The 25011-nt window shown below is 50.8% G+C and overlaps 2 protein-coding genes across 4 annotated transcripts in view; one reads left to right on the forward strand and one right to left on the reverse strand.

The window, feature by feature from the left end:
- Nucleotides 1-1481: 1481 nt before the first annotated feature.
- Nucleotides 1482-13727, reverse strand: cryaa (crystallin, alpha A). Its single transcript, XM_078408831.1, has 4 exons — nt 13322-13727; nt 5843-6114; nt 4749-4871; nt 1482-2016 (listed from the first exon to the last, which is right to left on the reverse strand). Exons 2-4 carry the CDS (start codon nt 6026-6028, stop codon nt 1798-1800), a joined length of 528 nt encoding a protein of 175 aa, XP_078264957.1. The 5' UTR covers nt 6029-6114; nt 13322-13727; the 3' UTR covers nt 1482-1797.
- A 1568-nt stretch (nt 13728-15295) lies between these two features.
- The window catches only part of u2af1 (U2 small nuclear RNA auxiliary factor 1), a 45645-nt gene continuing 35929 nt past the window's right edge, over nt 15296-25011 (forward strand). For all 3 annotated transcript variants that reach the window (XM_078408835.1, XM_078408832.1, XM_078408833.1), the window contains exon 1: nt 15296-15429. In XM_078408835.1, the coding sequence (XP_078264961.1) occupies nt 15386-15429 (44 nt within the window). In that variant the 5' untranslated portion in view covers nt 15296-15385. The remainder of the gene's footprint in view (nt 15430-25011) is intronic.

Here is a 25011-nt window from a genome sequence, read left to right on the forward strand (position 1 = left end):
ACACAGCGAGGAAACAGGCCATTCGGCCCAACCGATCCATGCTAACCAACATGTCCCATCTACACTAGTCCCTCCTGCCTGTGTTATATAGTTAAAAATAGTTAAATGGTTACAGATGCTCGCTGTGTTTGTTTAATAAAGGTTTGAAACAAATCTCCAGTGTTTGCACCAGTGTTAGCTGTGGGTAAAAGGTGAGGAAAGGTTTCAGACGGACGCGTTGTGCTGCTTGTGTCCGACAGATGAGGTCGGGGCCTGTAGACAGACGCAGCGTGCTGGAGTAACTCAGCGGGTCAGGCAGCATCTGTGGTGAGAGGGAATGGGTGGCGTTTCAGTGAGTTGTCCTTGCCCAACCATGATTGAGGCTGCTGGGGGAATGTGCCCCCACCCACAGCACCCAGTCTACTGGTCCCCCCACCCACAGCACTCAGTCTACTGGTCCCCCACCCACAGCACCCAGTCTACTGGTCCTCACACCCACAGCACCCAGTCTACTAGTCCCCCCACCCACAGCACTCAGTCTACTAGTCCCCCCACCCACAGCACCCAGTCTACTGGTCCTCACACCCACAGCACCCAGTCTACTGGTCCCCCCACCCACAACACCCAGTCTACTAGTCCCCCCACCCACAGCACCCAGTCTACTGGTTCCCCCACCCACAGCACCCATTCTACTGGTCCCCACAGCACCCAGTCTACTGGTCCCCCCACCCACAGCACCCAGTCCACTGTGAGCCGGAGTCTGGTCAGTGCGGCCGCTGACGGTCACTCTGTGCAATAATCTCTTCCACTTTGTTTCACCTCAAGCGGAAACGATCACTTTGTAAATAACGTGTTCACGTGTCAGTAACGTTCTCGCTGGGAGCGAGGTATCTGTCCAAACAGACTTGCTGGGGGGGGGGGGCTGCCGGGGGGAGGAGGAGGAGGGATGAGGGCTGGGGAGAGGGGGGGGCCGGGCCAATTGTTGCCTGGCTGGGGCTGGGGCTGGGGCCGGGGTAGTGTGGATCCATCCCCTTCCCCACCTGTCAACCTCTCCCCCCACTCTATCAGTAATGTGAGGGGCTGCCTGTGTTAGACCCCCTTCCCCACCTGTCAACCTCTCCCCCCACTCTATCAGTAATGTGGGGGGCTGCCTGTGTTAGACCCCCTTCCCCAGCCACAGGTGAACCCCAACAGTAAGCTGTCCGTGCGGCACATTCACCCCGTCTCTGGCACCGCCTCGTCGGTCAGAATGGGGCCGGGCCGGTCATTGGTCACTGTGTCTAATATTTCAATATCTGACCGAGATGTGGCTCCTCTCTCCCCCCGTCCCGTCCCCCGTCCCATCCGTCTCTCCCCCCTCCCCTCTCCCCCCCCCTCCATCCGTCTCCCTCCCCCACCCCCTGTCCCCTCTCCCCCCCCCTAGTGCCGGGTCCAGTGTGTGGGAGCCGCTGCATTTTGTACACAATCAACAGCCGTGTTCACATCTGAATGTTTATTGATGTTTCTGCGGCTCGTGAGAAAACGACTTGCGTTAGGGTCAGGGGTTAGGGGTCAGGGTCGGGCTGGTCAGGGTCGGGCTGGTCGGGGTTAGGGGTCAGGGCCGGGCTGGTTAGGGGTCAGGGTCGGGTTGGTTAGGGTCAGGGTCGGGCTGGTTAGGGTCAGGCTGGTTAGGGTCGGGGTTAGGGGTCAGGGTCGGGTTGCTGGAGGCATTAGGGTTAGGGTCAGGGTCGGGTTGCTGGAGGCATTAGGGTTAGGGTTAGGGTCAGGCCAGTAGAGGGTCAGAGTCAGGCCGCTGGACTGTCCATTGTCCACTCGGCCTCAGGCCGCTCTGCTCTGAGGCTCCGTGCACGGCTTCTCGTCGCGGCTCACGGGGATGGATCGCTCGTTCTGCTGGGGGTCGTCTGCGGTGTGAAGTCTGGGGCAGCAGAGGCTGAGAAACCCGTCGCTGGACAGCGAGCAGGTGAAGGCCGACGGGTCCAGGCTCCTGGGCAGCCGGTAACTGCGGTGGAACTCACGGGAAACCCACCCATGGTCTTCCTGGAGACAGAGTCAGCGATCAGACAAACACAGCAGCACCGAGAAACCCCCCCCCCCAGAATAAGACACCCCTCCCCTCATACCCCACACCTCCCCTCCCACCCCCCAGAATCAGACACCCCTCCCCTCATACCCCACACTCCCCCCATCTGCCCCCCCCCAGAATCAGACACCCCACACTCCCCCCATCTGCCCTCCCACCCCCCAGAATCAGACACCCCACACTCCACCCCCCCCCCCCCACCTGCCCTCCCCCACAGAATCCGACACCCCTCATGAATAGGTGACGTTTCACAGAGTGCTGAAGTAACTCAGCGGGTCAGGCAGCATCTCTGCAGAACATGGATAGGCTATAAGATGCATGGCAGATGCAGTATAATGTGGATAAATGTGAGGTTATCCACTTTGGAAGGCAGATTATTATCTGAATGGTGTCAAGTTAGGAAAAGGGGACGTACAACGAGATCTGGGTGTCCTAGTGCATCAGTCACTGAAAGGAAGCATGCAGGTACAGCAGGCAGTGAAGAAAGCCAATGGAATGTTGGCCTTCATAACAAGAGGAGTTGAGTATAGGAGCAAAGAGGTCCTTCTACAGTTGTACAGGGCCCTAGTGAGACCGCACCTGGAGTACTGTGTGCAGTTTTGGTCTCCAAATTTGAGGAAGGATATTCTTGCTATTGAGGGCGTGCAGCGTAGGTTTACTAGGTTAATTCCCGGGATGGCGGGACTGTCATATGATGAAAGAATGGAGCGATTGGGTTTGTATACACTGGAATTTAGGATGAGTGGGGATCTTATAGAAATATATAAAATCATTAAGGGATTTGACACGCTAGAGGCAGGAAACATGTTCCCGATGTTGGGGGAGTCCAGAACCAGAGGCCACAGTTTAAGAATAAGGGGTCGGCCATTTAGAACTGAGATGATGAAAAACTTTTTCACCCAGAGAGTTGTGAATCTGTGGAATTCTCTGCCTCAGAAGGCAGTGGAAGCCGATTCACTGGATGATTTCAAAAGAGAGTTAGATAGAGCTCTTAGGGCTAGCGGAATCAAGGGGTATGGGGAGAAGGCAGGAACTTACTGATTGTTGATGATCAGCTATGATCACATTGAATGGTGGTGCTGGCTCGAAGGGCCGAATGGCCTATTCCCTCACCTATTGTCTATTGTCTAACATCATCAGTGACAGGAGCAGAATTAGACCATTCGGCCTGTCGTCTACCCCGCCATTCAATCATGGCTCATCTATCTCTCCCTCCTAACCCCATTCTCCTGCCTTCTCCCCATAACCCCTGACACCCGCACTAATCCACAATTTATCTGTCTCTGCCTTAAAAATATCCACTGACTTTGTCTCCACAACGTTCTGTGGCAAAGAATTCTACAGATTCACCACCCTCTGACTAAAGAAATTCCTCATCATCTCCTTCCTAAAAGAACGTCCTTTAATTCTGAGGCTGTGCCCTCTGGTCCTAGACTCTCCCACCAGTGGAAACATCCTTTCCACATCCACTCTATCCAGGCCGCTCACTATTCTGTACGTTTAATAATAATATATTCCTTTATTCGTACCACACCGGGGAAATTTACATTTCAATGAGATCCCCCCCTCATCCTTCTAAACTCCAGCGAGTACAGGCCCAGTGCTGACAAACGCTCATCATAGGTTAACCCACTCATTCCTGGGATCGTTCTTGTAAACCTCCTCTGGACCCTCTCCAGAGCGAGCACATCCTTCCTCAGATACGGGGCACAAAACTGCTCACAATATTCCAAATGTGGCCTGACCAGCGCCTTGTACAGCCCCAGCATCACACACACCCCTGTGACCAGCGCCTCGTACAGCCCCAGCATCACACACACACCCCTGTGACCAGCGCCTCGTACAGCCCCAGCATCACACCCCCCCTGTGACCAGCGCCTTGTACAGCCTCACTCACACACACCCCTGTGACCAGAACCTTGTACAGCCCCAGCATCACACACACCCCCCTGTGACCAGCGCCTTGTACAGCCCCAGCATCACACCCCCCCCTGTGACCAGTGCCTTGTACAGCCCCAGCATTACACACCCCCCTGTGACCAGCGCCTTGTACAGCCCCAGCATCACACCCCCCCCTGTGACCAGTGCCTTGTACAGCCCCAGCATTACACACCCCCCTGTGACCAGCGCCTTGTACAGCCCCAGCATCACACACACCCCTGTGACCAGCGCCTTGTACAGCCTCACACACACACACCCCTGTGACCAGCGCCTTGTACAGCCTCACACACACACACCCCTGTTTTCGTATACAAGCCCTCTTGAAATAAATGCTAGCATTGAGTTTGTTTTCTTTACTACCGATTCGACTTGCAGATTAACCTTTTGGGAATCCTGCACCAGCTCTCCCAAGTCCCTTTGCACCTCCGATTTCTGGATTCTCTCCCCATTTGGAAATTCGTCTACACCTTTATTCCTGCTCCCAAAATGCATGACACCACACTTCGCTCCACTATATTCCATCTGCCACTTCTCTGCCCACTCTCCCAATCTATCCAAGTCCTTCTGCAGAGTCCCTGCTTTCTCTGCACTACCTGCCCCTTCACCTACTTTTGTAACATCTGCAAACTTGACATTTCATGTCAATGTGAAATGATAGGTGACGTTTCACAGAGTGCTGGAGTAACATGGGGGGGGGGGGGGGGGGATGGACTGCCCCGGGGGAGGGGCTGGAGCAGCCACAACACACCTGTCGCTCCAGGTGCTTCCCGTGGATGTTCACAAAGTCGTCGACGATCTTCACAGTCAGCTCCTCGGGGCTGAAGTGCTTCACGTTCAGGTTAATTGTAAAGCAGTCCTTGTCAGAGTGAACCTGAAATAGTGCAAGCAGAAAGAAGCTCACACTCACACTCTCACACTCACACTCACACTCACTGCCCAGTCAACAGGCACTAACAGTCCGATCTGTTCAGGGCACAGGCAGACCATCTCTGCAATGCCAGGGACACTCTCCCCCTCTTCACCCCACCCGTCACCCTTGCCATTCCCCCTGCTCCCCCCCAACTCTCACCTCACATCCCCAGGTCTCACGTCCCCTTCCCCCCCCCCCCCGAACATTCCCCACCCTTCAGCCGTCACCCCTCACCTCCCCCAGCCTTTACCCTCCCTCCCCCCACCCCTGTCCCCTGTGGCCCCATGTCAGCTGTGCACCGTCCCCTGTGGCCCCTGGTCAGCCGGGGAGCGTTCCCTGCAGCCCCTGGTCAGCTGTGGACCGTCCCCTGTGGCCCCTGGTCAGCTGTGGACCGTCCCCTGTGGCCCCTGGTCAGCTGTGGACCATCGCCTGCGGCCCCTGGTCAGCTGTGCACCGTCCCCTGTGGCCCCTGGTCAGCTGTGGACCGTCCCCTGTGGCCCCTGGTCAGCTGTGGACTGTCCCTTGTGGCCCCTGGTCAGCTGTGCACCGTCCCCTGTGGCCCCTGATCAGCTGTGGACCGTCCCCTGTGGCCCCTGGTCAGCTGTGCACCGTCCCCTGTGGCCCCTGGTCAGCTGTGGACCGTCCCCTGGTCAGCTGTGGACCGTCCCCTGTGGCCCCTGGTCAGCTGTGGACCGTCCCCTGTGGCCCCTGGTCAGCTGTGCACCGTCCCCTGCAGCCCCTTGTCAGCTGTGGACCGTCCCCTGTGGCCCCTGGTCAGCTGTGCACCGTCCCCTGCAGCCCCTTGTCAGCTGTGGACCGTCCCCTGTGGCCCCTGGTCAGCTGTGCACCGTCCCCTGCAGCCCCTTGTCAGCTGTGGACCGTCCCCTGTGGCCACTGGTCAGCTGTGCACCGTCCCCTGTGGCAAAGTTTACCTCAGAAATGCCCGAGTCCAGCAGCGTGTGGAGGAGTGAGGGCCTGTAGAAGGGGCTGACGGTGGAGGAGAGCAGAGGGAGAAGTTCGTCAAAGGGGCCCTCGACGAGCAGCTGCTGCAGGAGGCGGCTGCGGTAAAGGCCGGCCAGAGAGCGCCTGGACCATGGGTACTGGATGGCAAGCTCCATCGCCCCTGCCTGCACCACACGTTGAGCAGCCCTGCCAGCGGCCCCTTTATATACGTGCCGCTGAATGGCAGGATGTCTGGATCATTCTGGAACAGCAGGATCGCCATCCGTCAGCAGATAATGAAGTGTGAGTGAACAGCAGACAGACAGTGGGGACTGACTCAGGACAAACAGGAGGGTGAGCAGCGGACAGACAGACAGCAGGCAGACAGTAGACAGACAGACAGCGGGGACTCAGGACAAACAAGTCCCGCCCCAAACTAAAGGCCACCGCCGGGAAGGAGGGAGAGTGTAACACTGGCCCTGAGCCAGGAGCTTCCGAACCCACCCTCCCACACAGTGTTACATGGAACACGCTACCAGGTGTGTGTGTTACATAGAACACGCTACCAGCCGTGTGTGTTACACAGAACACGCTACCAGCCATGTGTGTTACATGGAACACAGTACCAGGCCTGTGTTATACGGAACACGGTATCAGCCCTGTGTTACACGGAACACGGTACCAGCCGTGTTTTACATGGAACATGGTACCAGGCATGTGTTATATGGAACATGCTATCAGGCCACCCGTGTTACACAGAACACGCTACCAGCCGTGTGTTACACGGAACACGGTACCAGGCGTATGTTATATGGAACATGCTATCAGGTGTGTGTTGTACAGAACACGGTATCAGGCGTGTGTTATATGGAGCACGCTATTAGGCGTGTGTTACGCAGAGAACACGGTACCGGGCCTGTGTTACACAGCGAACACGCTACCAGACGCGTGTTACATGGAGAACATGGAACCAGGCCTGTGTTATACAGAAGCACAAACCTCCGACTGTGGGGCACGGCTAAGGCAAATCCTGGAGTGTTACATGTGACCACAGCACCAAACATGTGACCACAAACACGGAACCACAGCACCAAACACGTGACCACAAACACGGAACCACAGCACCAAAGACGGGACCACAAACACGGGACCACAAACACGGGACCACAAACACGTGACCACAGCACCTGGATGAAACTGTAAACTAACACAGAGTGGGGACTGACCAACACTGGACAAAGCAGCCAAGAGTGAGCATGTCTACACAGAGCTGGGGAACTTTCTGCAGGTCACTAGCAGGTACATGATTTCCCCCACACAGAGCCATGCTCACCATCCCTCGCATGACCAAACTTTACCAAATGTGAGTCAATCCTCTACCTCAGAACCTTCTTTAATAATTTCCCTGCCACTGCAAGGTTCACCAGTCTGTCATTTTCTGCTTTGTCCCTGTTGTACTTCTGAAGCAAAGGTGAGTGAGGTAGTCTTCAGGGAGACACACAATGCTGGAGTAACTCAGCTGGTCAGGCAGCATCTCAGGAGAGAAGAAATGGGTGACGTTTCGGGTCGAGACCCTTCTTCAGTCTTCAGGGATGTCACCTGTGGATAACGAGGATGGCAAGATCTTGGACAAAGCCCAGCAAAGTTTCCCCATCAGACCCTGGGGTTGTTCTTCATAAAATCTTCTTCATATCACATGCCCCACAATATCAACATAGTCTTCTTCTTTTGTGTCCATCATTCAAATGTTGCATCACCATCACCATCCGTCCTGAGAAGGGCGCCAGCTTCCGGCGACAATCAGTGGGAGCCATCACGTACAGTAGACGATGGTGGTGGCAGAATTAGCTCAGGACACTTCCAGTTTCCAGCCCCGCGACATGTACGCTTCTGCTATGGGGCCATCAACATCGTACACATCGTTGACCAGCGTCACATTCTTCTCCCTGCCCAATTCTCATCAGTACCTCAACCACTTCCTCTGGTTCCAGATCATATGTTGAAAGACTGGAGCGACTAGGCTTGTATACACTGGGATTTAGAAGGATGAGAGGAGATCTTATCGAAACATACAAGTTTTATTAACGGGTTGGACACGTTAGAGGCAGGAAACATGTTCCCAATGTTGGGGGAGTCCAGAATAAGGGGCCACAGTTTAAGAATAAGGGGTAGGCCATTTAGAACTGAGATGAGGAAAAACATTTTCAGTCAGAGAGTTGTGAATCTGTGGAATTCTCTGCCTTAGAAGGCAGTGGAGGCTAATTCTCTGAATGCATTCAAGAGAGAGCTAGATAGAGCTCTTAAGGATAGCGGAGTCAGGGGGTATGGGGAGAAGGCAGGAACGGGGTACTGATTGAGAATGATCAGCCATGATCACATTGAATGGCGGTGCGTACAGGCTCGAAGGGCCGAATGGCCTCCTCCTGCACCTATTGTCTATTGTATAAATCCCCTCTTGCCTTTGAGAACTCCCACTCTGTCCCTTGCCACTCACCTGCCCCTTGTATATGTACAATGCCCTCCGTAATGTTTGGGACAAACACCCGTCAGTTATTTATTTGCCTTTGTACTCCACAATTTGAGATTTGTAATAGAAAAAATCACATGTGGTTAAAGTGCACATTATCAGATTTTAATAAAGGCCATTTTTATACATTTTGGTTTCACCATGTAGAAATTACAGCTGTGTTTATACATAGTCCCCCCATTTCAGGGCACCATAATGTTTAGGACACAGCAATGTCATGTAAATGAAAGTAGTCATGTTTAGTATTTTGTTGCATGTCCTGTGCATGCGATGACTGCTTGAAGTCTGCAATTCATGGACATCACCAGTTGCTGGATGTCTTCTCTGGTGATGCTCTGCCAGGCCTGTATTGCAGCCATCTTTAGCTTATGCACGTTTTGGGGGCTAGTCCTCTTCAGTTTTCTCTTCAGCATATAAAAGGCATGCTCAATTGGGTTCAGATCGGGTGATTGACTTGGCCACGCAAGAATTGACCATTGTTTAACTTTGAAAAACTCCTTTGTTGCTTTAGCAGTATGTTTGGGATCATTGTCTTGCTGTAGAATGAACCGCTCGCCAATGAGTTTTGAGGCATTTGTTTGAACTTGAGCTGATAGGATGTGTCAAAACACTTCAGAATTCATTATGCTACTGCCATCAGCAGTTATATCAACAACGAAGATAAGTGAGCCAGTACCTTCAGCAGCCATACATGGCCAGGCCATAACACCCCCACCACTGTGTTTCACAGATGAGGTGGTATGCTTTGGATCTTGGGCAGTTCCTTCTCTCCTCCATACTTTGCTCTTGCCATCACTCTGATATAAGTTAATCTTCATCTCATCTGTCCACAAGACCTTTTTCCAGTTCTGTAGTTGCTCATTTAAGTACTTCTTGGTAAACTGTAACCCGGCCATCCTATTTTTGCGGCTAACCAGTGGTTTGCATCTTGCAGTGTAGCCTCTGTATTTCTGTTCATGAAGTCTTCTGCGGACTGTGGTCATTGACAAATCCACACCTGACTCCTGAAGAGTGTTTCTGATCTGTTGGACAGGTGTTTGGGGATCACCCATTCCTTCTCTCCTGAGATGCTGCCTGACCTGCTGAGTTACTCCAGCATTTTGTGAATGGATCATGGAGGTACGCCTACAGCTGGCGGCAGAGTTACCATCGTGTGTTGAGTTGCTGGGAGGTCAGGTCATTGGACGGTGACTGAGGGATGATGTTGATCCCAAGCTGAGGGACGGTGTTGATCCCAAGCAGGGGAAGCACTGGCTCCAGAGATCTTAGTTTAGTTTAGTGCCACGTGTACCGAGGTACAGTGAAAAGCTGTTGTTTCGTGCTAACCAGTCAGTGGAAAGACAACGCATGATTACAATTGAGCCGTCCACAGTGTGCAGATACATGATGAAGGGAATAATGTGAAGATCTGCTGGTGCTCTGGGTGGGGGGGTGGGGGGGGGGTGGATGCAGGGATCTGCTGGTACTCTGGGTGTGGGGGGGGTGGGGTGCAGAGATCTGCTGGTGTCCTGGGTGGGGGGGGGGGGCGGATGCAGGGATCTGCTGGTGCTCTGGGCATGCCCACGTGATGGTGGTACGACCCCCCAGTGACTGTCTCCCCGACCAGTGATGAATTAAATCAGCAGCAGAGATGTTTTCCAGGTCAGAGCCACTGAACAAGCAGTGACAAATCCCCATTGTAATGCCGCTAAAGTTTTGGCCAGAACTCAAAACGAGATCAGCAACTTCAGCGGAACAGAGAAGGCAGGAATTAAGCCAGGCGCAGCTTGGATCACCCTGATCCAGAATCTCAGACAGGCCCTGAGGGGTGATCACATTCCCCACTTTCCACCTCACGGAGAGCAAACACTCGGTGAATTTAGTGAAAGTATTGCAAACCCCTTGGTCTTTCTCGGACTGTCCGTCATGCCTGGGGACATTATACCTGGAACATGGCGCTTCCAGTCCTGCCCTTCTATCAACCATGTTGGTGAGGCACCCCAGACCCATGCAATGACCCAGTCCCCTGCTGACTGCTCAGGCTCCTTGTATGACAACCCATGCAGTTTGGCCTCCATACCTTCATGTGGCTGATCACGCCCAGCCCTGCTCCCTCTACTGCACTGATAATTCCCTTCTGCATGTGACTGCACCTTGCCTTGGCCCACTCTGTTCCCATTCCTGTCAAATCAGTTTAAACCTTTCTCCACAGCACATAGACCACCCCACAAGGAAATGATTGTTGACTCCAGAAATGTTCGATGGTTTATTCATTTTCACGGTGGGGTACAGGTGTACCCCACCATACTGTACCTGTACCCCAGGTACTATACTGTATTTGCATACAACTCGACCGGGACATCCCAGGCTAGTTTTAATCGCTGGGTCAGTGACGGAGCGAGATCGTGGCTTCAAATTCCGGAAATACTCTTAACAACACCTACAGATGCTCTGTGTGAAGTATCCTGCCTGCTTGTACCACTATAATGGCAATTCCAATTCGCAGGAAGGCGAGGCTGCAGAGAGTGATGGACTCAGCCTGGTCCATCACGGGCACCGCCCTCCCCACCATCGAGAGCATCGGCACTGGGCGCTGCCTCAAGATAATAATAATAATAATAATGCATTACATTTATATAGCGCTTTTCATATACTCAAAGACGCTTTACAGAGATTTAGAGAACATAGGGAAATGAATAAATAGATAAATAAGTAAATAAGTAAACGAACAGAGAAAGGAGACAGAAGGTGAGGTGACCTTCAGTGGTTGAAGGCAGTACTGAACAGGTGAGACTTCAGCGATGTTTTGAATGTGGTGAGTGTGGAGGAGTCTCTAACGGTTTGGGGTAGTGAGTTCCATAAGATGGCCACATCTACCACCAAGGATGCCCACCATCCCGGCCGTCCCTCTGCTCACCACTACCCTCGGGACCACTCAGCCCGGTCCATCACGGGCACCGCCCTCCCCACCATCGAGAGCATCGGCACTGGGCACTGCCTCAAGATGGCGGCATCTACCACCAAGGATGCCCACCGTCCCGGCCGTCCCTCGTCTCACTGCTACCCTCGGGCAGGAGGTGCAGAAGCCACAAGTCCCACACCACCAGGTTCAGGAACATCTACCATCCTCCAATTATGAGCTTCTTGAAGCAACCTGCACAGCCCGAAACCAACAGAGAACACAACACCATAAACCACCTTGTGTACTGGGTTTTTTCTGAACTATATTTTTACACTAACATCTTATTTTTTGCAGTCTTTTAGAATGCTATGTATAATCCATGTTTTTGTGTGCTGTTTATGTACCTCTGCTGCTGCTGCTAGATTTCCCTGTGCTTGTACCTCACCACACTGTACCTGTACCCCCAAACTGTACCTGTACCCCACCATACTGTACCTGTACCCCCCATACTGTACCTCACCACCCTGTACCCCCCCCATACTGCACCTGTACCCCACCACACTGTACCTGAACCCCACCACCCTGTACATGTACCTGACCATACTGTACCTGTACCCCACCATACTGCACCGGAATGGCGGGACTGCCGTATGTTGAAAGGCTGGAGCGATTGGGCTTGTATACACTGGAATTTAGAAGGATGAGGGGGGATCTTATTGAAACATATAAGATAATTAGGGGATTGGACACATTAGAGGCAGGAAACATGTTTCCAATGTTGTGGGAGTCCAGAACAAGGGGCCACAGTTTAAGAATAAGGGGTAGGCCATTTAGAACGGAGATGAGGAAGAACTTTTTCAGTCAGAGAATGGTGAAGGTGTGGAATTCTCTGCCTCAGAAGGCAGTGGAGGCCAGTTCATTGGATGCTTTCAAGAGAGAGCTGGATAGAGCTCTTAAGGATAGCGGAGTGAGGGGGTATGGGGAGAAGGCAGGAACGGGGTACTGATTGAGAGTGATCAGCCATGATCGCATTGAATGGCGGTGCTGGCTCGAAGGGCTGAATGGCCTACTCCTGCACCTATTGTCTATTGTCTACCCCACCACACCACACTGTACCTGAACCCCACCATCCTGTACATGTACCTGACCATACTGTACCTGTACCCCACCATACTGTACCTGTACCCCACCACACTGTACCTGTACCCCACCACACTGTACCTGTACCCACCATACTGTACCTGTACCCACCACTGTACCTGTACCCACCATACTGTACCTGTACCCACCACTGTACCTGTACCCACCATACTGTACCTGTACCCACCATACTGTACCTGTACCCCACCACACTGTACCTGTACCCACCATACTGTACCTGTACCCACCATACTGTACCTGTACCCACCACTGTACCTGTACCCCACCACACTGTACCTGTACCCACCATACTGTACCTGTACCCACCATACTGTACCTGTACCCCACCATACTGTACCTGTACCCACCACTGTACCTGTACCCCACTGTACCTGTACCCACCATACTGTACCTGTACCCCACCACACTGTACCCCACCATACTGTACCTGTACCCCACCATACTCTACCCCACCATACTGTACCTGTACCCCACCATACTGTACCCCACCATACTGTACCTGTACCCCACCACACTGTACCTGTACCCACCACACTGTACCTGTACCCCACCACTGTACCTGTACCCCACCATACTGTACCCCACCACACTGTACCTGTACCCCACCATACTGTACCTGTACCCACCATACTGCACCTGTACCCCACCATACTGTACCCCACCATACTGCACCTGTACCCCACCATACTGTACCCCACCACACTGTACCTGTACCCCACCATACTGTACCTGTACCCACCACACTGTACCTGTACCCCACCATATTGCACCTGTACCCCACCATACTGTACCTGTACCCCACCATACTGTACATGTACCCCACCATACTGCACCTGTACCTGTACCCCACCATACTGTACCCCACCATCCTTCACCTGTACCCTACCATACGTGACCAACCTTGTCTGTTTGACTTCCATCTCCAGATCTTGTGCACCTCGTCAGGGAACCAATCCTCCAACATTCAATCCTATCGCTGGGTGTGAGGGCCATCTGCTGGTCTAATCAGTGAGGAGATCCAGCAGGGAAACAGGCCTTTCGGCCCACAGAGTTCTACGTTATCCCACTTTCGCATCCTACACACTAGGGGCAATTTACAGAAGCCAATTAACCCACAAACCATCATGACTTTGGGATGTGGGAGGAAACCGGAGCATCTGCAGGAAACAGGACACAAACCCCACACAGACAGACAGGATCTAACCTGGGTCTCTGGCGCAGTATGGTAGCAGCTCTACCCAAAGGAACAGCACCTCGTACTCAGCCTCCGTAGGCCACATTCTCTAATTTCAGGAAACTTGCTCCCCCTTCGGTTCTTCTGACAGCCAGAGCCACCCTTCTTTCACACACCCCCGCTCTCTCTTATCCAGCTTCTTCCCCACCCACCCCAACCCCCTGTTCCCACCTGCCCACCAACCCTTTCCCATCAGATTTCATCATATTGTGTTCAGTACTGGGCACCTTGTTATAGGAAAGATATAGTCAAGCTTGAAAGGGTTCAGAGATTTACAAGGCTGTTGCCAGGACTAGAGGGTTTGAGCTGTAGGGAGAGGTTGAGTAGGCTGGGTCTCTATTCCATGGAGCGCAGGAGGATGAGGGGTGATCTTATGGAGGTGGCTAAAATCATGAGAGGAATAGATCGGGTAGATGTACAGGTATGTAGGTTAATTGGCTGGGTAAATGTAAAAATTGTCCCTAGTGGGTGTAGGATAGTGTTAATGTACGGGGATCGCTGGGCGGCACGGACTTGGTGGGCCGAAAGGGCCTGTTTCTGGCTGTATATATATGATGATGATGATGCACAGAGTCTCTTGCCCAGAGTAGGGGAATTGAGGACCAGAGGACATAAGTTCAAGGTGAAGGGGAAAAGATTTAATAGTAATCTGAGGGGGTAACTTTTTCAAACAAAGGGTGGTGGGTGTATGGAACAAGCTGCCAGAGGAGGTAGTTGAGGCTGGGACTATCCCATCGTTTAAGAAACAGTTAGACAGGTACATGGATAGGACAGGTGTGGAGGGATATGGACCAAGCACAGGCAGGTGGGACTAGTGCAGCTGGGACATTGTTGGCCGGTGTGGGCAAGTTGAGCCGAAGGGCCTGTTTCCACACTGTATCACTCTATGACTCTGATTGGAGAGGCCACATTTAGAGTATTGTGTTCAGTTTTGGGCACCGTGTTTTAGGAAAGATGTTGTTAAGGTGGAAAGGGTGCAGAGAGGATTTAGGAGGATGTTGCCAGGACTCGAGGGCCTGAGGTATAGGGAGAGGGTGAGCAGGCCAGGACTTTATTCCTTAGAGCGCAGGAAGCTGGGAGTTACCTTTTCGAGTTTTGGGAGAGTTACCTAAAAATGGAGAATTCAATGTCCAATGTTGTCAGCTACCCAGACGGAATATGAGTGTGGCCTCACTCTGTACAATTTACCATAACGTTGGTGTTAGTGAACCCTGCTGCTGCTGCTGCTGCAAAACCCCAGAGAATCCTGACCTTTGCATGAGGGGAAATAGTAATGACCGCAGTAACCGGAGCGACGAGGGGGCTGGAGGCGCCTCGCACGTGGGCCATGGCTCATGGCGACAACACCTCGCCCGAGTACCGGGGGGGGGCTCAGTACTGGGCGGCCCGGCCCGGCCCGGCCTGGCCTGGCGCACACTCCCGCCCAGGGCCAACAGGGACATTCCGGTCGCCCGCCACCTGAGGCCCTGGGGTGCAGTGTGAGCCCGGACACTGCGGGCCCGGGACTGCAGGCCCGGACACTGTGGGCCCGGGTACTATAGGCCCGGACACAGTGGGCCCGAACACTAGGCCCGGGCGCCGCCTGACGAAGGTTGCGTAGCAACCCGTCTCCCGGCCCGGGTGGCCGCCATTGGTGGAGGGGAGCACGTGTTCGCTGGCCGCTGACGCGCATGCGCGTTGGGCGAGGTCACGTGGGGCGCGGGCGGTGACGTCGCGGCGCGGCGCGGAAGATGGCGGAGTACCTGGCGTCCATCTTCGGCACCGAGAAGGACAAGTGAGTGAGGCCAGGGAACAGGGCGGAGGGGCCGGCACCCACCCATCCACCCGCCCGACCCCTAGCCGTCCTCCACATCCCCCGGGCCCAGCCCGCCGGCCTCCACACACCGCCACCGCAGAGCGCGGCCGCGGCCTGGATTCGCGCCTGAGCGCCAGGCGCAGTGTGTGCGGACTAGGCCGCAGGCCTGGCCGACGACGAGGCGGCTCTCCCGGGGGGAGGTGGTGGACGCGGCGCCGGGCCTGGGTGAACTTGGAGGCGGGCCTGCAGGTGGTGGGGGACGCGGGGCCGGGCCTGAGTGGACGCGGGGGTGGAGGTGGAGGCGGGGAGGTGGGGGACGCCGGGCCTGGGTGGACGCGAGGCCGGGCCTGCAGGTGGTGGGGGACGAGGGGCCGGTGGTGGACGCGAGGCCGGGCCTGCAGGTGGTGGGAGACGCGGGGCCGGGGATGGAGGCGGGCCCGAGGCGAGGGGAGGTGGGGGACGCGGGACCGGGCTGGGCCTGGGTGGACGCGGGGCTGGGGTTGGGTGGACGCGGGGCTGGGGTTGGTAGGGGACCCTAGGCTGCCCACTTCAGGCGGTGGGGCGAAGACTCGGGTGGCGAGAGCGGACCGACCGCGTAGCTCCGTCCGTAGCCAGTATGGACTGGAACGGCTCCCTGTGATCTGATCAGAAGTAGGGTTCATGGAACCATGTAATATTCTCAATATCTACTGATTTTTTTTGCGGGGGTAGAGAATTGCGAACATGCAAATAACTAGAGAGGAAAGATATACCAACAATCAATTGGACAAACGTGGATCGATTAGTGAATGCTAGTCTGGAGTGTAATCATATATCAATTGTGTTTTATTGTTGTATGAACCGAAAAGGAAACTATGAAATTCTTTCTAGCAGCAGCAGCAGCAGCAGCAGCACGACAGGTTTGTAAACCCTGTACTCGATAGATAAAATAATAAACTTTATAGGTTTTGTTTTAGGTATTAAGAGGATGAATCAAGACCCCTCAAATTGATTGTAGTAGGGGGCAGAAAGTTGGAAAAGAGGACAAACTGAGCGTGGGTTTGATTGGCATATGAGTAGAGTAAGTGAAAACGAGATAAAAGGGTGCCAAAAAAGAAGAGGAGTGAAGTAGGGAGGGATATAATGTGTAGGAAAGAACTGCAGATGCTAGTTTAAATCGAAGGTAGACACAAAATGCTGGAGTAACTAAGTGGGTCAGGCAGCATCTCTGGCGAGAAGGAATGGGTGACTTTTCGAGTCTGAAGAAGGGTCTCAACCCGAAATGTCACCCATTCCTTCTCTTCAGAGATGCATTGAAGACAAGATCTGGGATGCCATGTTACAACATCATAAAAGCATTGATTAGGCCACACTGGGGAGTACTGTGCGCCGTTCTGGTCACACTAAAGGGGGGATGTGATTTCACTGGAAAGAGTATAAATGAGATTCATGAAGATGTTGCCTGGATTGGAGATACTGAATATGTTGGATTTATTTTCCCTGGAGTGGAGAAGCGATTATAAAACATTGAGTGTTTCCCATTGTAGGGATGCCAAGGCGAAATGGCATTATTTTGCAGTGAGAATATTGAGAGGTGATCTGAGGTAAAAATGTTCTACACTGGGTGGAATTTGGAATGTGCTGCCCAAGGAGGTGAGGTGTTGGTGGCAGATACTTTCACAATGTTTTAACATCTAGACAAGTACTTGAATCACCATGCCACAGAAAACTATGGACCTCATGTGTAAATGGGATCATGGTGGAATGGGTAGCATTGAATGCTCAGCCAAAGTATCTAAATAACTCTAATTATATGGTTTGGACTTTGTTTGGTTTCCAGATTTGTGGATGAACACAATTTGCAGGCATAATGAACTGTGGGGACAGTAATATAGATTTCAAGGAGGTGCAACCTGGATAATTGTGTTAATTACACAAATGGAATTTAAAGCTTGGAAAGACAAACTGGAAGAGGAGAGTTGTTGATGAAAAGAGACTTGGCATTCCTTAAAAACGATAACAGATACAGATTGTGTATAAAACCATGAGAGGAATAGATTGGGTAGATGCACAGAGTCTCTTGCCCAGAGTAGGTGAATCGAGGACCAGAGGACATAGGTTTAAGGTGAAGGGGAAAAGATTTAATAGGAATCTTAGGGGTGACCTTTTCGCACAAATGGTGGTGGGTGTATTGAACAAGCTGCCAGAGGAGGTAGGTGAGGCTGGGACTATCCCAACGTTTAGGAAACAGTTAGACAGGTACATGCATAGTACATGTTTAGAGTGATTTAGACCAAACACAGGTAGGTGGAACTGGTGCAGCCGGGACATGTTGGCAAGATGGGCTGAAGGGCCTGTTTCCACACTGTATCATTCTATGACCATGGGGTACATGTGTAGAGTTTGTGTGGCAGGGCAGGTTGAGCTGATGTTTTTTTTAAAAATTCCTGTATTCCTGGGACATTTATAAATGATTTGGCCACAGCTAGCATAATGTATTTACAGGCCCCCAAACAGTATCCAGGATATAGGATACAAGTTACTTCAGGAGATAAAATTGGTATGTAAAAAAAAGGCAATGCTATGGTGGTCATGGGAGATTTCAATATGCAGGGAAAATTGGGTTGGTACTGGACCCCACGAAAGGGAATTTGTAGAGTGCATCCAAGATGGTTTCTTAGAGCCGCTTGTAGTGGAGCCTACCAGGGGAAAAAAGCAATTCTGGATTTAGTGTTATGTAATGAACTAGATTTGATAAGGGAACTCAAGGTAAAGGAACCACTAGGAGGTAGTGACCACGACATGATAATCTGCAGTTTATCTCCCACTGGACAAGTAGGTTTGTCCTAACAAGACATTACTAATATTAATACATCATTATAAGGAATAGGAGCAGAATTAGGCCATTTGGCCCATCAAGTTTACACCATTTAGTCATGGCCGATCTATCTCTCCCTCCTAACCCCATTCTCCTGCCTTCTCCCCATAACCTCTGACACCTGTACTAATCAAGAATCTATATCTCTGCCGTAAAAATATCCACTGACTTGGGCTCTACGGCCAAGTTTTTTGTATCCAAGCCCTCTTGAAATAAATGAGTTTGCTTTCTTTACTATCGATTCAACTTGCAGATTAACTTTTTGGGAATCCTGCACCAGCTCCCAAGTCCCTTTGGACCTCCAATTTCTGGATTCTCTCCCCATTTAGAAAATAGTCTACACATTTATTCCTACTACCGAAATGCATGACTTCACACTTTGCTACACTATATTCTATCTGCCACTTCTCTGCCCACTCTCCCAACCTGTCCAAGTCCTTCTACCGTGTCCATGCTTCCTCTACACTACCTGCCTCTCCACCTGTTTTTGTATAATCTGCAAACTTTGCCACAAAACCTTCAATCCCCTCGTCCAAATCATTCACATACAACGTATAGAGTAGCGGCCCCAGCACCCCTGCAGAACTCATCAAAATCATGAGAGGAATAGACCGGGTAGATGCACAGTCTTTTGCCCAGAGTAGGGGAATCAAGGACCAGAGGACATAGGATCAAGGTGAAGGGGAAAAGATTTAATAGGAATCTGAGGGGTAACTTTTTTACACAAAGGGTGGTGGATGAATGGAACAAGCTGCCAGAGGAGGTAGTTGAGGCTGGGACTATCCTATTGTTTAAGAAACAGTTAGACAGGTACATGGATAGGACAGGTTTTGGGGGGGATATGGAACAGGCACAGGCAAGTGGGACTAGTGTAGCTGGGACATTGTTGGCCGGTGTGGGCGAATTGGGCCGAAGGGCCTGTTTCCACACTATAATCACTCTACGACTCTAACTCCACTAGTTACTAGCAGCCACCCAGAAAAAGGCAGGTATGATGTAGGCATTTTGGAGACATGGCTGCAAGTGGATCAGTGCTGGGAGCTGAATATTCATGGTTATACATCCAATCAGAAAGACAAAGGTGGGCAGAGGGGGTGCGGTAGCTTTGTTGGTTAGGAATGAAATTCAATCCTTCGCGAGAGGTAACATAGGATGAGAAGATGTAGAGTCATTGTGGATGGAGCTGAGAAATTATACGGGTAAAAGGACTCCAATGGGAGTTATTTACAGGCCCCTAAACAGTAGCTAGGATATAGGGTACGAGTTACATCAGGAGATAAAATTGGCATGTAAAAAGCTATGGTGGTCATGCGAGATTTCAATATGCAGGGAAAATCAGGTTGGTACTGGACCCGAAGGAAGGGAATTTGTAGAGTTGGATTCGAGGTGGATTCTTAGAGCAGCTTGTAGTGGAGCCTACCAGGGAAAAGGCAATTCTGGATATAGTGTTATGTAATGAACCGGATTTGAAAAGGGAACTCAAGGTAAAGGAACCAGTAGGAGGTAGCGACCACATGATAATCTGCAATTTGAGAGGGAGAAGGTGAAATTGGATGTGTCAGTATTGCAGCTGAGCAAAGGCACTACAGAGGCCTGAGGGAGGAGCTGGCCAACGTTGACTGGAAAGGGATCCTAGCAGGGGTGATGGTGGAGCAGCAATGGCAGGAATTTCTGGGAATATTCCGGAATATGCAGGATCTTTTCATTCCCAAGAGGAAGAACGATTCCAAGGGGAGAAAGAGGCGACTGGCTGACAAGGGAAGTCAAGAATAGTATAAAACTAAAAGAGAAGACTTATAACAGCAAAGATTTGTGGGAAGCCTGAGGATTGGAAAGCTTTTATAGAACAACAGAAGGTAATTAAAAAGGCGAGAAAAGATGATATACGAAGGTAAGCTAACCAATAATATAAAAGAGGTTAACAAGAGTTTCTTCAGTTATATAAAGAGTAAGAAAGAGTGGAAGTTTGGCCGCTGGAGAAGGATGCAGGAGAAGTGATAATGGGGAATAAAGAAATGGCAGAGGAGTTGAATAACTTTTTTGCTGGTGTCTTCCACTGTGATTCAAGAGAGTCGTGGTGGAAGTTAGTGGAGTGGCTATTACCAGGGAGAAGGTGCTTGGGAAGTTGAAAGGGCTGAAGGTGGATAAATCACCTGGACCAGGTGGTTCTAAAAGAGGTGATTTTAGAGGTTGTGGATGCAATGATAGTGATATTTCAAGAATCACTTGGGACAGGAGAGGTCCCAGATGATTGGAAAATTGCTAATATTACCCCTCTGCACAAGAAGGGAGCGAAGCAAAATAGTGGGAACTATAAGCTGGTTAGTCTGACTTCGGTGGTTGGTAAGATTTTAGAGTCCATTATAAAGGATGAGGTTACAGAGTAATTAGAAGTTCACGATAAAATGGGTGGAAGTCAGCATGGCCTTGTGAAGCGGAGGTCTTGCTTCACAAATTTGATGGAATTCTTTGAAGAAGTAAACAGCAGGACAGACAAAGGAGAGTCAGTAGTTGTTTACTTGGATTTTCAGGAAGCCTTTGTTAAGGTGCCACACGTGAGGCTGCTAAGGAAGATGAGAGACCATGGAATCAAAGGGCAGCAATGGATAGCAAGTTGGCTGGATGGCAGAAGACAAAGAGTGGCAATAAAGGGGGCTTTTTCTGGTGTGCTGCCAGTGACTAGCGGAGTTCTGCAGTGGTCGGTGCTGGGGCTCTTCACATTGTGTATTAATGATTTAAAGGCTTTGTGGCCAAGTTTGCGGATGATATGAAAATAGGTGGAGGGGCAGGTAGTGCAGAGAAAGCAGGGACCCTACACAAGGACTTGGACAGGTTGGGAGAGTGGGCAGAGAAGTGGCAGATGGCATATAGTGTAGCAAAGTGTGGAGTCATGCATTTTGGGAGTAGGAATAAAGGCATAGGCTAATCTAAATGGGGAGAGAATCCAGAAATCGGAGGTGCAAAGGGACTTGGGAGTGCTGGTGCAGAATTCCCAAAAAGTTAATCTGCAAGTCAAATCAGTAGTAAAGAAAACAAACTCAATGCTAACATTTATTTCAAGAGGGTTTGTGGACAAAAACAGGCATGGATTTACGAAGTGAAAATCATGCTTGACTAATCTTCTGGAATTTTTTGAAGATGTAACTAGGAAAATTGACAGGGGAGAGCCGGGGGATGTGGTGTACCTCTATTCTCAGAAAACCTTCGACAAGGTCCCACATAGGAGATTAGTGGGCCAAATTAGAGCAGATGGTATTGGGGGTAGGGTACTGACATGGATAGAAAATTGGTTGACAGACAGAAAGCAAAGAGTGGGGATAAATGGGTCCCTTTCAGAATGGCAGGTAGTAACTAGTGGGGTACTGCAAGGCTCGGTGCTGGGATCGCATCTATTTACAATATACATTAATGACTTGTGGAAGGGATTAAAAGTACCATTGGCAAATTTGCAGATGATACAAAGCTGGGTGGTAATGTGAGCTGTGAGGAAGATGCTATGAGGTTGCAGGGTGACTTGGCTAGGTTGTGTGAGTGGGCGGATGCATGGCAAATGCAGTTTAATGTGGATAAGTGTGAGATTATCCACTTTGGTGGTAAGAATAAGAAGGCAGATTATTATCTGAATGGTGTCAAGTTAGGAAAAGGGGACGTACAATGAGATCTGGGTGTCCCAGTGCATCAGTCACTGAAAGGAAGCATGCAGGTACAGCAGGCAATGAAGAAAGCGAATGGAATGTTGGCCTTCATAACAAGAGGAGTTGAGTATAGGAGCAAAAACGTCCTTCTGCAGTTGTATAGGGCCCGAGTGAGACCGCACCTGGAGTACTGTGTGCAGTTTTGGTCTCCAAATTTGAGGAAGGATATTCTTGCTATTGAGGGCGTGCAGCGTAGGTTTACTAGGTTAATTCCCGGAATGGCGGGACTATCATATGTTGAAAGACTGGAGCGGCTAGGCTTGTATACACTGGAATTTAGAAGGATGAGAGGGGATCTTATCGAAACATATAAGATTATTAAGGGGTTAGACACGTTAGAGGCAGGAAATGTGTTCCCAATGTTGGGGGAGTCCAGAACTAGGGGCCACAGTTTAAGAATAAGGGGTAGGCCATTTCGAACAGAGATGAGGAAAAGCTTTTTCAGTCAGAGAGGTTGTAAATCTGTGGAATTCACTGCCTCAGAAGGCAACGGAGGCCAATTCTCTGAATGCATTCAAGAGAGAGCTAGATAGAGGTCTTAAGGATAGTGGAGTCAGGGGATATGGGAGAAGGCAGGAACGGGGTACTGATTAAGAATGATCAGCCATGATCACATTGAATGGTCGTGCTGGCTCGAAGGGCCGGATGGCCTACTCCTGCACCTATTGTCTATTGTCTATGAGCGTTTGTTGGCATTGGGCCTGTACTCGCTGGAGTTTAGAAGAATGAGGGGGGACCTCATTGAAATGTACAGAATAGTGAAAGGTTTGGATAGAGTAGATGTGGAGAGGATGTTTCCACTAGTGGGGGACTCCAGGACCAGGGGTCATAGCCTCAGAATTAAAGGACGTTCTTTTAGGGAGCAAATTAAAGGACGTTCTTTTAGGAGGGAAAGATAGATCAGCCATGATTGAATGGTAGAATAGACTTGATGGGCTGAATGGCCTAATTCTACTCCTATCACATGACTCTATGGCACAAGGGACTGCAGGTGCTGGAATCTAGACCAAAACCAAACTGTTGGCAACACCTGTCGCTTCAAAGGGAGATTTCAGCTTTTGAAACATGTATTTTTTATTACATTTTTCATTAAATGTTCATTTTTCTGTGAACCTATTTAGCTTGAACCAGTGGGCCTTAAAGGGGTGGCGTGGTGATGGTGCTGGTGAGCTTGAAGGGGGGAGGCAGGGTGGTGGTGGGCTTGATTTGGAGGGGAGGGGGTGAAGACAAGGATTTGGTCGGTTTAATGGAGAGGGTGCTGAAGGCAGAGCCCTAGTGGGGCAGATACCAGACCTCTGGTGATTTCAGTCTGCTACTGGATTGCTGGAGGGTAATGCAGGGTATAGACTGCAGACAGTTCTGTTATAATGCATGTTTCTTTAGCTTTAGGATATAATAGGAGTGAATAAGGATTGCATAACGGAGGTTGAATTGGTGAAAACACAATTTTGATAGGAAACACTGAAAAGACGCTTTGGAAATTGACATGCAGAAAAACATCTGTATTGAGGGTGTGGGAACATCTGTATTGAGGGTGTGGGAACAACAGTCTAGGGGAAAACCTTTCATGTAACGTCCCTGTGGTGATCAGATGTCATTGTCTCAAGAATTGACAGCAGTCGTTTCTATTGACACTTGTGCAATAGTGCTCCATTAAACAATGTAACATTCACCTTTTTTAGCGAGCAGTATCAAAAATAAACATGCAGCTAATAAAAAGATGTGTTTGCAACTTTTGAGGGTTAAATAACCTGCGAGTTATTACAAGTCAAACTCTTTAGCCCCTAATCTTTTTTTCCATACTAGGTGTCCTCATTCTTTAGGGAATGGGGGTTCCCCTCTTCCATCATAGATGAGGCCCTTGCTTGGGTCTCCTTGATATCCCACAGCTCCGTTCTTGCTCACCCTCCCCCCAATCGTAACAGGGACAGAGTCTCACTAGTCCTTGCCTTCCACCCCATCAGTCGTCGTATACGGCACATAATCCTCCAACATTTTCGCTACCTCCAACGGGATCCAACCATTAGCCACGTCTTCCCATCTTCACTGCTTTCCACAGAGACCGTTCTCTCCACATCTCCCTGGTCAGGGACTCATCCCTTCCCACCCAAACTACCCCCTCCCCAGGTACTTTCCCCTGCAACTGCAGGAGATGCAACACCTGTCCCTATAACTCCCCCCTCCACTCCATCCAAGGACCCCGTCAGACTTTTCAGGTGAGGCAGAGGTTCACTTCCACCTCCTCCAACCTCATCTACGGTATCTGTCCGCGGTGCAAGGTGTGGACGCCTATATATCACGAGACCAAGTGCAGGCTCGGCGATTGTTTCGCTGAACACCACCGCTCAATCTGTCTATACCAACCTGATCTCCCGGTTGCTGAACACTTTAAATCCCCCTCCCAGTCCCACACTGACCTTTCTGTCCTGGGCCTCCTCCATTGACAGAGTGAGGTCCAGCGCAAATTGGAGGAACAACACCTCACATTTCGCTTGGGCAGCTTACACCCCAGCTGTATGAACATTGACTTCTCTAACTTCAAGTAATCCTGGCTTTCCGTCTCCATCCCTTCCCAGTTCTCCGACCAGTCTTACTGTCTCCGACTACATTTTATCTCTATCTGCTTTGTTGTAACCTTCCCCCAGCCAACAATGTCGATTATACATTATCCTTGATCTGCATTCCCTTTGTTCTATTTTCACACCATACATTTCCTTATCTATGTATCTCCCCTGACATCAGTCTGAAGAAGGGTCTTGACCCGAAGCGTCACCCATTCCTTCTCTCCAGAGATGCTGCCTGTCCTGCTGAGTTATTCCAATATTTTGTGTCTATCTTCAGTTTAAACCAGCATCTGCACCGTTCCTCCATTGTGAAGTTTTCAATAACTCAATTTTCCACAATGTGAGGTTTCTTATGAAGACCAGTATTGCATTATAGCAGAGCTCCCTGTAGATGGGAGATGTTCCTTTTGGCCGAGAGAATAAAGAACCAGAGGACATTGAATTC

The sequence above is a fragment of the Rhinoraja longicauda genome, chromosome 12, assembly GCF_053455715.1.
Source record: "Rhinoraja longicauda isolate Sanriku21f chromosome 12, sRhiLon1.1, whole genome shotgun sequence".
Lineage (NCBI taxonomy): Eukaryota > Metazoa > Chordata > Chondrichthyes > Rajiformes > Arhynchobatidae > Rhinoraja > Rhinoraja longicauda.